We start from the raw sequence: 14151 nt of genomic DNA on the forward strand, positions 1-14151 counted from the left end.
GATTTGGAGTCAAGAGAACATGGGTTACAATCTGGCTCTGCTGCAGTGATTCTAGAAAGTAGTTTGGAACTAGACCCCCCCAAAAAGTAAATTTAAAGAAAAACACTGGGCATATCTTTTTTGACTCAGAGATATGACTACTAGGTTTATCTCAGAGAGATCAAAGAAAGAAGAGAACCCAGAAGCTCTTTTGTAGTGGCAAAGAACTCAAAACTGAGGGGATGTCTATCAGTCAGAAGACTGGCTGAACAAAGTGTGGTATATGAAAGCAGCGGAATATTATTGTGCCAAATATGATAAAAGGGATGGGTTCAGAGAAACCCAGAAAGACTTGTATGGACTGATGCAGAATAAGGTGAGCAGAACCAAGAGAACAATTTATACAATAAAAACAACACTACAAAAACAATTTTGAAAGATTTAAGAACTCTGATCAGTATGCAATGACTAATTATGTTTCCAGAGGACCCATGAAACATACTGTCAACCTCCACACAGAGAGGTGATGGACTCAGAGTAAAGAATGAGACAAATATTTTGGACACGTCTAATATGAGAATTTGTTTTGTTAGACTATTTGTATTTATTAAAAAGCATTTTTCACCCATGGGGCAGTGTTGGAAGGTGGATAGTGGGTAGTGAAAACAAATGCTTGTTAACTGAAGTAAAATAAAAAAATCTGGCTCTGTTACTTACTAGCTGGGTGACCTCAGGCAAATCCCTGAATCTCTGAGCCCCAGTTTCCTCATCTGTAAAATGGAGCTGATGATAAAACTTACACTACCTAATACCTCCTCACTGCTTTGAGGATCAAGTCAACAAACATTTATTAAGCACCTACTATGTGTCAGGTACTGTACTAAGCACTATGTCAAATGAGATGATATCCATAAAGTGTTTTGTAAAACCACAAAACTGTATAAATATGAGCTATCATTATTAACTATCTCAGGGCTAATAATACCAGTTATCAGTTCTCTTCTTTCAGGGATGCCTGCATTTTAATACAATATCATATGTTAATATGCTTTGAATACTTCCATGTTAGTGTATGTGTATGTATGTATACATATATGTGTGTACATATATATGTATATGTATATATAGGCATTAAATACTATAGTGTGCCATAGTAGAGAGCTGGATTTGTATTAAGAAGACCTAAGTTCAAATCCTGCCTCAAACACTTAATAGCTATGGCATTCTGGGTAAAACATTTAACCTCTCTGAGCCTCAGTTTCTTAATCTGTAAAATGAGGATAATAATAGCATCTTCCTCCTAAGACTACGGTGAGTCTCAAACAAAAGAATATAAAAGATGTTTTGCGAACCTTAAAGCATTACATAATTGTGAGTTATTGTTATCATACCTTCTTATATGGAACATGAAAAGTGCTATGGGATGCATCTAGGTTAAAGGTATTCAGTCAAAATTTTTCTAAAAAATCATTTTTTACCAGAAGCCAAACTAGAATCACCCCATTGGAATCTTCCATTCTTGGGGTTCCAGTGGAAAGATTTGGATTTAGAATCCTAGGACCTGAGGTACAACCCTGGCTCTGCCTCTTCCTACCTCTGTGAACTTTGGCAAACTGTGTTACCTCTTCAGTCCTCCAGGGTTTCATATATAAAAGGGGTAGGGAAGGAGGTTACACTAGATGACTTCTTAGGTCTCTTCCAGCTCCAGATTCATGACCCTATAATCATTTCATAATAGAACCAAAGATCTTCCATAACTTCCTGAGCTCACTTCAGATGTCACCTTCTTCAAGAAGCCAACAACAAGAAGAAATTTGTAAAGTGCCTGAAACATAGTGAGCACTATATAAATGCTAGCTATCATCATCATCATCATCATCATCATCATCATCATCATCATCATCAGTATTGTCTGGCAATTACTTCATACTTTAAGGCAGGAGTTCTTAACCTGGGGTCTGTGAACTTTTTTTTATAAAAATATTTCAATACAATTGATTTCTTTTGTAATCCTATGGTGGCCCAGTGGATAGAGTACTGGCCCTCTAGCCAGAAAGACCTAAGTTCAAATCTAGCCTCAGACACTTGCTAGCTGTGCGACCCTGGGCAAGTCAATCAACCTCTATTTGCCTCAGTTTCCTCATCTATAAAATGGGGGTAATGATAGCACCTACCTTGGAAGGTTGTTGTGAGGATCAAATGAGATAAACTTTTTCAAAAGTGCTTAGTACACTGCCTGGCACATAGTAAGCACCATATACATGCTGATCGCCCTTCTATTTAAAAGCATTATTCTGAGAAGGGGTCTCAGGCTTTGCCAGACTGATGAAGGGGTTCATGACATAAAAAGGCTAAAATCCCCTGCTTTGAGGCTCTTAAAGTTTTTCACATTACTCTCCCTCCTCAAAACACCTTTCACTTACTTATGCATGTACATGTTGTATGCATCATGCATGATGAAGTCTTCTGGAAGGTAGGGGATATTTTCTTTTCTTTTGGTTTTTTTTTTCCTAGGCACATAGTCAATGAGTCCCATACATCTCCTGATTTGGGGTGAGTTTGTCAAAAAGATGTGACTTTCAGTCACTTCTAACTTCATATAGATTCATGCTCCCACTTGGCCTTGAAGGCTTTTAGAAGCCATCAGCCGTGGCTCTGAGCCAAAACCTCCTCATCTTTTTTAAAAGTGGTCAAGCTAGGGAGAGATTCGGGATACAGATCTGTTCTTTTAACAATTTCTTTGAAGTGACAGGACATGTCACTTTGGAGTGGCCCAGGCAGGCCTCTTAAAAGATGAAAAGTTGTCACTTCCCATGCACTGCCATTATTAAGCAAAGCTTCTACCCAGTGTACCCATCAATTTCACCTCCCCTATGTGTCCAAATTAAACACTGGGCTCCTAAGGAATGGAAAATCAAGTTGTCAGTTCAATCCTATTTAGGACGATGCGTTAAACCTTCTCTGGGTCTAACTAGGCAGCAGAATATTGTAATTCAGGCCCATGAAATGTGGACCAAAGTATGAAGAGAAGAAAAATGGCCTGGTCATCCTGCAAGTTGGGTCTTGAAGTTTGGGATGGAAGTGACATCTGAAAAAAAAAGCTGATTTACATAGTAGAAATATGGTTTCCTGAGCCAATACTAAATTCAGGTCACTTGAATGTTAATTTGTACCTACTACATACAAAAGAGGTAGAGAGGCATTGAAGATAGGCAACCGGCTTCATAGCTTGAAGACCAGGATTCAAGTTATGCCTTTAGCTCTCAGTACCTGGGTGACCCTGGTCTAGCCACTTAACTTCTAAATTCTGTGGGTTAGTGGTGTCAGACTCCAACAGAACCAGGTATCTGGTGAGGAGCAACTGATTTGGAAACTATAAATTAACAATATCTGTTTTGTATTGTGGCAGCTAGGTATCATAGTAGATAGAAAGGTGAGCCTGAAGTCAGGAAGACTCATCTTCCTGAGTTCAAATCTGTCTTCCAACACTTCCTAGCTATGTGACTCCAGGCAAGTTACTTAACCCGTTTGTCTCAGTTTCCTCATCTGTAAAATGAGCTAGAGAAGGAAATGGCAAATCATTCCAGTATCTTTGCCATGAAAACTCCAGATAGGATCATGAAAAGTCTGACACGACTGAACAACAAACAATCTTGCATTGTATTTTAATCTATTTTGTTAAATATTTCTCAATTACTTTCTAACATGGTTCTGGCCTCTCTTCCTTCCTTCCTTCCTTCCTTCCTTCCTTCCTTCCTTCCTTCCTTCCTTCCTTCCTCTTTCTTTCTTTCTTTCTTTCTTTCTTTCTTTCTTTCTTTCTTTCTTTCTTTCTTTCTTTCTTTCTTTCTTTCTTTCTTTCTTTCTTTCTTTCTTTCTTTCTTTCTTTCTCTCTTTCTTTCTTTCTTTCTTTTTTTAATTTTGGAGGCAATGGGGATTAAGTGATTTACCCAGGGTCCCACAGCTACCTAGTAGGTGCCTGAGGCCAGATCTGAATTCAGGTCCTCCTGACTCCAGGCCTGTGCTCTATCCACTCCACCACTTAGCTGCCCCCTGGCCTCACTTTCAAGGGCTGAGTTTATAACACCTTTGCTCTAGGTAAGTCTTGAAGAATCCAATTTGAAAAGAAGACCCCAACCTATATTAATTCCCTATCCCAATGAAATCACAGGTAATGCTTTCCTTATCCCTGATGGCCAAATCTCTATGCTAATCGTTGATGACACAAAGACACAAATTAAATAGTCCTTGCCCTCAAGGAGCTTACATACGACTATGTGATAACAAGTATAAAGTATATACATCTAAGTAAAGAGAAGGTAGGGGGTGATGAGAACACTTTAGGAATACTTGAGGAGAGAATACTGTCAGCTGGGGAAGGAGGGACAACAAAGGCTATTTAGAGGAGGGAGCACTTGAGTTGAGCCCAAAAGAGAGATTTAAATCAAAAAGGAAGAGATAGGGAGAAAGTTCATTCCATAAATGGTCCATGATCTGCGGATATGCATGAAGAACATTGGCAAATCAGGTTCCAATTTTGCTGGAACAAAGCACATCATACATATTCATTTTTAGAAAGCTGAGAACTAAAGAGTTTGGAGGTTTTATGAAAAGCAAATTAGATATGAGTAATTTAAAAGCCAATGTGATGTAAAGTGGGTAATATAATGGATAAAGGGCTGATCTTCAAATAAAAAAGACCTAAGTTCAAGATCTGCCTCTCATACCTAGCTGTGGGACCTTCAGCAAATAATTTAACCTGTCAGTGTCTCCAGGCAACCTTTGTAAGACTACAAGCCAGGAATGGGATGGCAATTAGAATATGTAGGGGATGTTTCCACAGTCAGAGTTTATCACACAGATTAAATTACAATTCTAGAATTCTTTCTTCAAAACAAACTAAAAAAGCTTAACATGTTCCTGGGGGAGATGTTGTTAAATAAGAATGTGGTACATCTGAGGGTGTCCAAGAAAGGGATAAACCTGGTTTTATTGCATGATTTGTGGAACCCATCTTATTGGATCATATATTTTGGAGGTGGAAAGGACTTCAGAGGGCAGCTAGGTGGTGCAGTAGATAGAGTGCCAAGCCTGGAATCAGGAAGACTCCTCTTCCTGGGTTCAAATCTGGACTCAGACACTCATCAATATTCACTGTATTAGAAATGAAAACATCTTAGTATCATTATAAAAATAGTTTCGACCCCATGGACCCTCTGAGACCCTCAAAGATCCTGTGATCACACATTGGGAACCACTGGACCTCAAGGAGAGAGCCTTGGACACGGAGTTGAAAGAACTGGGTTCAAATCCCTGCTGACATTAATAGCTGTGTGGCCATGAGCAAGTTAGTTGATCTTTCTGAATCTCCCTTTTCTCATCTGCAAAACAGGTATGTGATGGTTATAGAACTGATTTCACAGAGTTATAAGGATAGTATTTTATACATCTGTAAAATGTGAACTGTAACAACAACTCATTATTCATGTAAGATGATGACACTGCCTGACACAATTTCTATTCATGTATGCAGCTGTGACACAAAAGACTGTTGATCATTGTTTTGGGTTTTTTTTTCTCATGAATATTTGATGCAAGAATCCCAGAATAGCATTCCTTTATGTACAGCTTAGGATTTATAGTTTTGGATTGGAGAGCCAGTCTTGTAAAGAGAGTAACATACTGTACTTGGAAGACTTGAGTTCAGATTGTGTCATAGACATTATCTGTGTGATCATGGGCAAGTCACTTAATGTTACTCAGCCTCAGTTTTCTCATCTGGAAATGAGGATAATAATCACACCTAGCTCCCAAGGTTGTCATGAGATCCAGTGACACAAAGTATGCATAGTACAATTTGCAAACTTTTAAGTGTTATAAAAATGTGAGCTATTATTATTTTCAGTCATTCGACAAACATTTTTATTAAGCCTTTACTATGTGTCCAGCACTGAGCTAAGTACAAGGGATGCAGAGACAAGTCAAAAATAGCTCTTGCCCTCCAGTGACAGAAGAAGATTTAAATAGGAAGGTAATCTCACAGAGAAAGTTTGGGGAGTTGGAGGAGGAAGCAGAAACTAGGGAAGGCTTCCTGCAGAAGGTGAGATTTGAGCTGAATCTTGAAGGAATCCATGAGGCAAAGGTGAATGGAGAATTCCAGGGATGGGGGTGGACAATGGCACAGAGTGCTATGTTCCAGGAATAAATAACAAGGAAACCAGGAGATTACAAATGAGTGACTGAGGAAATGTAGACTCTAGGGGGGAAAAAGCACTAATATCTAGTTTATTAGGCAAATTGCTAAGCATACCACCAAAAATAAAGGGAATAAATGGAAACCCTCAGGATTTGGAATCAGAGGATCTGGGTCCTCTACTCTATGACTTACTGTGTGACCTTGGAAAAGTCATGTTATCTTGCTGGGTCTCCATTTTCTCTTCTATAAAAAAAGAGAAAGGGTTTAAATGATTTCTAATATCCCTTGAAACTCTAAATCTGTGGTCTTGAGCCCTCTTTTTCAAAAAAAATTCTAGCACCCTAACTCCAAGAATCAAAACATACACTCATGGAATCATAATATGTTAGAAGGAGAAGGGAATTAGAGATCATTTAACCCAATCCTATCATTTTATGTATAAATAAACTAAGAAGCAGTGAAATGATGTGCCCAAGGTCACACAGCTAGTAAATGATAGAACCAGAACTTAAAGTCAAGTATCCTGATTTCCAGTACAGGAGTATTTTCACCATACCTGAGATTCATCCTTCAGAAATCTCTAAGAGTAAAGCTAGTGCCTTTTTATTTCAAAATTTCAACTGAGGGGCAGCAAGGTGGCACAGTGGATACAGCCCCGGCCCTAAAGTCAGTAGGACCTCAGTTCAAATCCAGACTCAGACCAAACACTTGACACTTACTAGCTGTGTGACCCTGGGCAAGTTACTTAACCCCAATTGCCTTAAAAAATTGTTTTTCAAGTGAAAGGGACTCTCAGAAACCCAAAAATTATTTGAATGATTTCCATATGAAGAGAAGCAGCTTCCCTAAAGTGATAAGAAACAACATTTTTCAATGTCCCAAAATGCAGTCCAGTCCCATCCAGGATTCTCAGCCTCTTCCTGAGATAGCATTAGTCAATCAGTTAACGTTTGTGGATACAATGGATAGGATCATGAATTGGGAGGTAGAAAAGATCTCACCCTCTCTGGTTGTATCTGGAAGTTCAACTTTGACCAGCTGAAAAGATTCTTCTTCAGAATCTTTTAAAGGAAGTAGTCAAAGAAGGATTCAATGTTTTTAGGGAAATGATTCTCCAACGGTATGTGGCAAATCAAGTGATCATTGTTCTGTTTGATGAAGCAAAATGATAACTGTACTTTACCTTGGGCACTGTAACTACCCATTTTCTCATGTTGGAATTTTGCCCATTGTCTAAAACATCTATATATGTGACTCTGAAAAGATGTGTTAGAGATTTTCAAAGCTATTAATGTGGCTTTCTGTCTTTGAACTTCTCACCCTCTAAGCACAAATGCTTAGAAGGGTACAATCTAAAATAATAAAAAAAATTATCTCCAGGCTTGTGCCTAAAATACAAAATATAGATTTTTCTTCCATGCCCCCAACTAATTGGTTCCCAGGTGAGAAAAACTCCTAAAGAAGCTTCAGGGTTTTTTTTCAATGTTTTCTCTCCTTCATCCCTTAAATGGAAATGTGCAGAAGTTGTTCATTCTCTCACATCTTGTCTTGTATTGTCTAATATGGCTGTTTTTCTATTGTGATTTTTCTCCCTGAAGAAAATTTTATTTCCTAGCTGACTTTTTCTGGTTGGCTTAGGCCCAGAATAGTATAATTGCTTAGCTCACCAGGCCAGGTCTACATGCAGCCTTCCAGTGAGAGAAATGATTATTTCTCTCTAATATTAATAATCAATTATTAATTGAGATTAAGATTTTTTTCTTCCTATTTCCTCATTCAGAAATAAACTCCTGTAGGTTATGCATCTAAGTCTTTGAAGGACATTATTGACCTTGCCCCAAAATTTACCCCACTTAGACCATCTTATCTAGGTGGAATTGTTACCCTACCCAGTTAGAAAAATCTTACAAAGAGAATCTAATCTAGGTGAATTCTGGCCCATTGGGTTCTACTCAGGCATAGGGGGGCAGGGTGTAGATCCTTTGCCTGTATTGCTGAGGGTGGTCTGGGAATAAGAGAGACATCATCCAAGTCACATCTCCTGCATCTCATTAGAATAGGCCCACCTCCCATTATACTACTTATTCTCCTATTAACTGTTAACCAATCAGAGCTGATTTCCACCTGTCAGGAACACTCCCTCTTTCAAATAAGAGGCCTCCAGGAAGGGTCTGGTTTATGAGAGACAACCAAGTGATGATGCTTTTATTAATTATTTCCTAGCCATAATTAATAAAATGTTTAATTACCTTATGTCTCCTGAACTTTTTACACATCACATCTGGTCATCTCTACTCTCAGGCTAACTGATTCTGAGTCTTACTAGTAGATTTCTGTTGGAATCAGAAATGTGGTTGATACTGCTTCAGACTCTCATACTACTTCTCTGCAAGATCATAAGACATCAAAGGATACAGAGTTGGAAGGGACCTCAGAGGCCTAAATGGCAAACCACTTTATTTTATAGAAAGAGAAACCAAGACCCAAGAAAGTTACATAATGACTGAAGATTGAGAAGAAAGTACTTATCAAGAAAGTCCTTGGCACTGTTGAATGTATCATAAACCGATAAGGGAAATGAAATTAAAGAAGATGCGTTAGCATCTGCTTTGGTGCTGGGCCTTGATAGCCATGGGTCTTTTCATCTGATATGCAGCTGAAACCTCCTGTATCTCTTCTCTCCCCAATTAGAATAGGAGTTCCTTGAAAGAAACAAGTCTTATTTTTCTATTCCTATGACTAGAGCTTAGCCCAGTGTTCTGCATATAGTAAGTCTTCATGAAATGCTCATTCATTCATTCCCTAAGGCCACAGAACAAGATGGGTACATGCTATGTGCTTGGAGAGGATGAGGAAGAGTCCAAACAAGTCAACAAGAATTTATTAAGCACTTGCTGTATGCCAGGCACTGTGCTGAGTGCTGGGAATAGGAATACAACCAGAAAGAAAGATAGTCCTGCCTTCAAGGAGCTTATATTCTAATGAGGGAAGATAATACATAAAAAGAAAATGAAAAAAAAAAACATGGTGAGGAAAGCAGGGTATGAGCAGTGATTGTGGCAGAGAAAAGTCCAGAGTTGAGAAGCATGGAGAGGAATGAAGGCATGGGTAACCTGGCCATCCTCTGAGAGGAGCCAGCCAATCAGAGGAAAAGGCCAAATGGAAGCAGGGACTTCCAGTGTGAGAGGTCCAGGGGTGAAGAAATTTCTAAGGTGAAGAGCTTTAACCTCTTAAATCAACTTTATTAAGTCATAATGATAATCTCAATTCTTTCTTCTGTGAAGCAAGGCTATAGTGGTAACTATTTTTAGGAACCATTTTTTCCTAAAGAATAAGAATCATCATGTTCTCCTGGACTCACAAGTTATGGACACTCAAAATATCTCTTTGAAGGGCGCAGAGTTCCATTTGCCATTGAGTTTCAAAACCTTTCCTTTTTTTTTTTTATGTTTTTTATGACTTTGGAACTGCCTCTTTCTATCTTTTCCTTTCCTTCTTAGGACACTGTTTTCATCTCTTTATTCCACTTTCCTTTCTGCTATCCCAGGTTTCAATTTGGCTTTTCAGTGTCAATTTCAGCCTTCCACTGGATCTTTGGCCTGCAGGGCTGGCTTCCTGCACTTCAGTTTTCTCTTCCTTCTTCCTTTGGCTTCCCAGGGCATTTACCAGCCCACAACAAAAGTGTGCCATCTTTCCAGTATTTCCTAATGGCGCGTCTGCTCTCAACTGCACTACATAGCAGTGGCCTAATACTACTCAAACTGGCACCTAGAGACAAATATCTAGAGTGTGCATTTGTTTAGAATTTAACACTTTTATACCTTTTCAGAACTTTAGCCAGTTTAAAAAAAATTACAATAGAGAGTATCTTCAATTTATCTACTATATAGATTACTTGTGCAGAGTTATTTGCATGTTGACTCCCACATTATATTTTAAGCTCCTTGAAAGCCAGGACTGGTTTGTTTGTTTGCTTGTTTGTTTTTGCTTTCTTTATATCCATAGTACTTAATACAGTATGTGGCATATAGTAGGTGCTTAATAAATGCTTATCGACTGACTCACAAATGGCCCTTGAAATGGTCTCTCAGGATTATATTCTGCATGATATTATTCTGTCAGTTAGTCAACAGACATTTATTATGTCCCTACTGTGTACCAGACACCGTGGGATATCAAGTGCTGAAAATCCAAAGAAAGGTAAAACACAGTCCCTGCTCTCAAGGAACATTCTTGGGGTTCTCACCTCTAAAAGACCTTTGAAGTCCCATCTACCTCTATGATTCAGAAATCCCTTACTTGAAAATTTGACTTGCTTAAGCATGTGGTTGTAATAAAGACACTATTATTGGCTGATTCACTCTGCTGCTATGAAGAATAATGATAAAGTAGCCATTATCAAGGCAAGTCAACAACTATTTATGAATCTTAGTAGGTGCTAGACACAGTGCTAAATGCTAACTGCTAAGTAAAAATACAAAGTGAAAGATAGCCCCTGCCCTCCAGGTGTTTATGTTCTGATGAAAGAATTCCTAGGCACGCTAAGTGACAGCTTCCATGTCAAGGAAGATAGAACTTGGGGCAGTTAGGTATACAGTGAATAGATCACCAGGTCTGTAGTGAGGAAGACATGAGGTCAAATTTGGTCTCAGATACTTACTTGCAAAGTGTTTAGCACAGTATCTGGTACAGAGAAATGTTATCTGTCATGATTATTATTAACAAGGCCTATACATCCTACCATGAAGCCCTTTGCTCCAGCTACTGGGCAGAAATATGGCAGGCCTACCAACTCCTTAAGGAAGAATATGTACAACTTGTAAATAATACTCTGTAATGACTGTGCAGAAAAACTACTCATCTCTCCACAGGTTTATCATGCATGGTGCCTATTCCTGAATATCTAACAAGAAGAAAACCTACGTGTATTAAGTTCTTACTATGTGCCAGGTACTGGAGACTTTGACAAGTAGTGTTTTGGTACGCAATGATTCAAGATAAAAATTTTCAATTGCTTGAATGGGTAGAAAGGAAACATTATTTTGAAAAAAAAATTAAGGCACTGATTACCAATACTAACAAAAGAAATGGGGGAGGTGGAAGGGAAGAGGGCTTTGTGACTGAATAGGAAATCTATTCTGATTGTCCCTGGAGAGAACATATTTAGAAAAAGAGAAAAGTTCGAAGCATACTATTTGCTATTTTTTTTCTTCCGTTGAGTTTTGTTTCCTCTTTCTGGTGGTTCCTCCTATTGGTTCTAATTCTTACTTACAACATCACTAATGTGAAAATATGTTTAATAGGAATGCATATGTATAGTCTATATCAGATTGTGCACTGTCTTGGGGAGGGTGGGGGGAAGGGGGAGAAAAATTTTTAACTCGAAAGCACATGGAAGTGATTGTTGATAAATCGAAATACATTAATCAAAAAAAGAAAAAGAAAAAGAGAAAAGTGAATATAAGCCTTCTATAAAGACGTTTCAAATGTGAAGGGCAGCACTAGCCCTCCACTGACAGAAGAATTTTGGCCAGAAAGAAGATGAGAGCAGTTTCATCAGGCCTAAATTTACCCCTTTGAAATTTCTACTAATTGTCATGAGCTATGTCCTTTGGCATCAAGAAAACAGGTTGAATAGCTTTCACAGAACCACAAGAGCACAGAATTTCAGAGTTAGGAGGAATCTTAATGGCTATCTAGTCCAAACCATATTGCCTGAAAGAATCCTCTCAACAACATATTCAACAGATCTGTTAAGAAAATCCCTGGAAGGAAATAATAATAATAATAATAATAATAATAATAAATAATAATAATAATAATAATAATAATAATAATAGCTAACATTATTTAGCACCGACTTTGTTGTAGGCATTGTGCTAAGCAGTTTACAAATGTTATCTCATTTCATCATCACAATAACCTTGGTAGGTGCTATTATTATCCCCATTTTACAGGTGAGGAAACTGAGGCAAACAGAGGCTAAGTGACTTGCCCAGGGTCACACAGCCAGTAAATTCCTGAGGCCAGATTTAAACTCAGCTCTTACAGACTCCAAGCCCCGTCACTGGAAATACTGAGAGGTGTCACATAAGGTTACATAGTAAATAGAGGCAAGACTCGAACCCAGGTCTTCCTAAGCACAGGGCTAATTCTGCTTTACTATCCTATTCTGCCAGTCTCTTAATTACACTTTTGCAATGACCTCTTAACTGGTACCTAGTATTTCCCACCTCTAAATCTTCTTGCATCCTAGTAACATACCATTCTTGCTGAAACTCAAGTTAAATTACCTTCACCATCAATAGCACATTTTACATCATTAGCATTCTACAGACAGCGGCACTTTTGTTCAGGCTGAAATGCAAAGCCACCAGAGATTTGCTGCTAAAACTAAAGAGAGTGCCCAATCCCAGCTTCCTCTCCAGCTCTGTCTTACCCTGAGGTTTATTTAACATTCCAGCTAGCACAGTGGAGAGGCTATCTCTCTGCACAATGATATACCCTTTCACATATATTATTACCTCATTTGATCTTTACCCAAACCCTACCTAAGGGGTGGGTTAGGTATGTAATCGACTAATTTGTAATGTTTTGGAGGGCAGGAACTCTATCTTATTTATCTTTAAAACCCTCAGACCAGCACACTTAAACACCTAATAAATGTCAAACAGAGTCTATTTGAATCATAGGAATCTTAGATTTGGAGCTGGAAAGGACCCCAGAGGCCATCAAATCAAACTTCTTCATTTTACTGATGAGGGAACTGAGACCCAGAGAGATTTAGCGATCCTTGCCTAGGGTCAGCCAGCTAGTGTCTGAGATGGTATTTGAACCTAGGTCATCCTGATTTCCAAGTCTCGTGCCCTATCTACCATATAACATTGCTTCTCATATCCCATTTTTGGGATAAAAAAACTGAGGCACTAAATACCCTTTTCAGTTATTTAAAAACAAACAAACAAAAAAAACGAAGACCGCTGCTCTTGCTCAAAATCTCTACTACCTACAGGATCAGTCCAGAGCTTCTTAATATAGTGCCTGGGAACCCGATTTTTAAATATTTGATAATTGTATTTCAATGTAATTGATTTCTATTGTAATTCTATGTATTTTATTTTATCATTTAAAAACATCATTCTGAGGAGTTCATAGCTTTCGCTAGACTACCAGAGGGGTCCATAATAATTAATATAATAAAAGCTAACATTTACATAGATAATGCTTGTGCCAGGCACTGTGTTAAGTTTTTGTTTGTTGTTTTTTTTTTTTAATTAAACAAACATTATCTCATTTGATCCTCATAAGAACTCTGGGAGGTAGGTGCTATTTTTATCTGCATTTTAAAGATGAGGAAATTGAAGCAAATAGAGATTAGGTGCTATTTCTCTCCATATTACAGATGAGGAAACTGAGGCAACAACGGTTAAGTGATTTGGTCAAGGCACACTGTTAGTAAGTGTATGAGGCCACATTTGAACTCAGATTTTAGGCCCCAATCTCCACCGTGCCACCAAGCTACAATAACAATAACAAAAAGTCAAGGACCCTTGAATTCATCCATCATTCAGTTTGCACGTCTGCCTCTGACCTACTTTTACAGACTTACCAACAACTCTTCACTTTCCCAAATCCCTCTGCTCTAAACAGATTGACCTATTCATTATTTCCTGAACATGTCTTCTACTTTGTCTCTGAGGCTTTGCTCATGCCTTTTTTCCCCCACTTAGAATGGCTTCTTTCCTCTTCTCCACCTTTCCAAATCCTATGAATTCTTCAAGACTCAGCCTGACAGAAATTGTGTTAGAGAAAGAAAATCATCCTCCGTTCCTGAAATAAACTGAGTGTATTCTGCCTCTCCTTTGCATTGTCTTCAATTTTTACAGGGAGCCTATTTTCAATAGAGCTCTCTGCACTCTACCTATCTGTCCTCAGACACATTTACCATTCTTCACATTCAAAGGGCACCTGCTGCCCTC

General features: G+C 38.4%; 1 protein-coding gene across 2 annotated transcripts in view; it reads right to left on the minus strand.

Moving 5' to 3' along the window:
• The window catches only part of DPYS (dihydropyrimidinase), a 109117-nt gene that overhangs the window by 16684 nt on the left and 78282 nt on the right, over nt 1-14151 (minus strand). Inside the window, exon 8 of one of the 2 annotated variants that reach the window (XM_078153701.1) lies at nt 6364-6415. The exons of the other annotated variant lie outside the window; for it this stretch is intronic. Coding sequence (XP_078009827.1) covers nt 6388-6415 — 28 coding nt within the window. The 3' untranslated portion in view covers nt 6364-6387. Of the gene's footprint in view, nt 1-6363; nt 6416-14151 lie in introns of those variants that run through there. 2 annotated transcript variants of the gene reach the window in all.

This window comes from Phascolarctos cinereus, unplaced genomic scaffold, assembly GCF_003287225.1.
Source record: "Phascolarctos cinereus isolate Bilbo 61053 unplaced genomic scaffold, phaCin_HiC Scaffold_4;HRSCAF=312, whole genome shotgun sequence".
Taxonomy (NCBI): Eukaryota; Metazoa; Chordata; class Mammalia; order Diprotodontia; family Phascolarctidae; genus Phascolarctos; species Phascolarctos cinereus.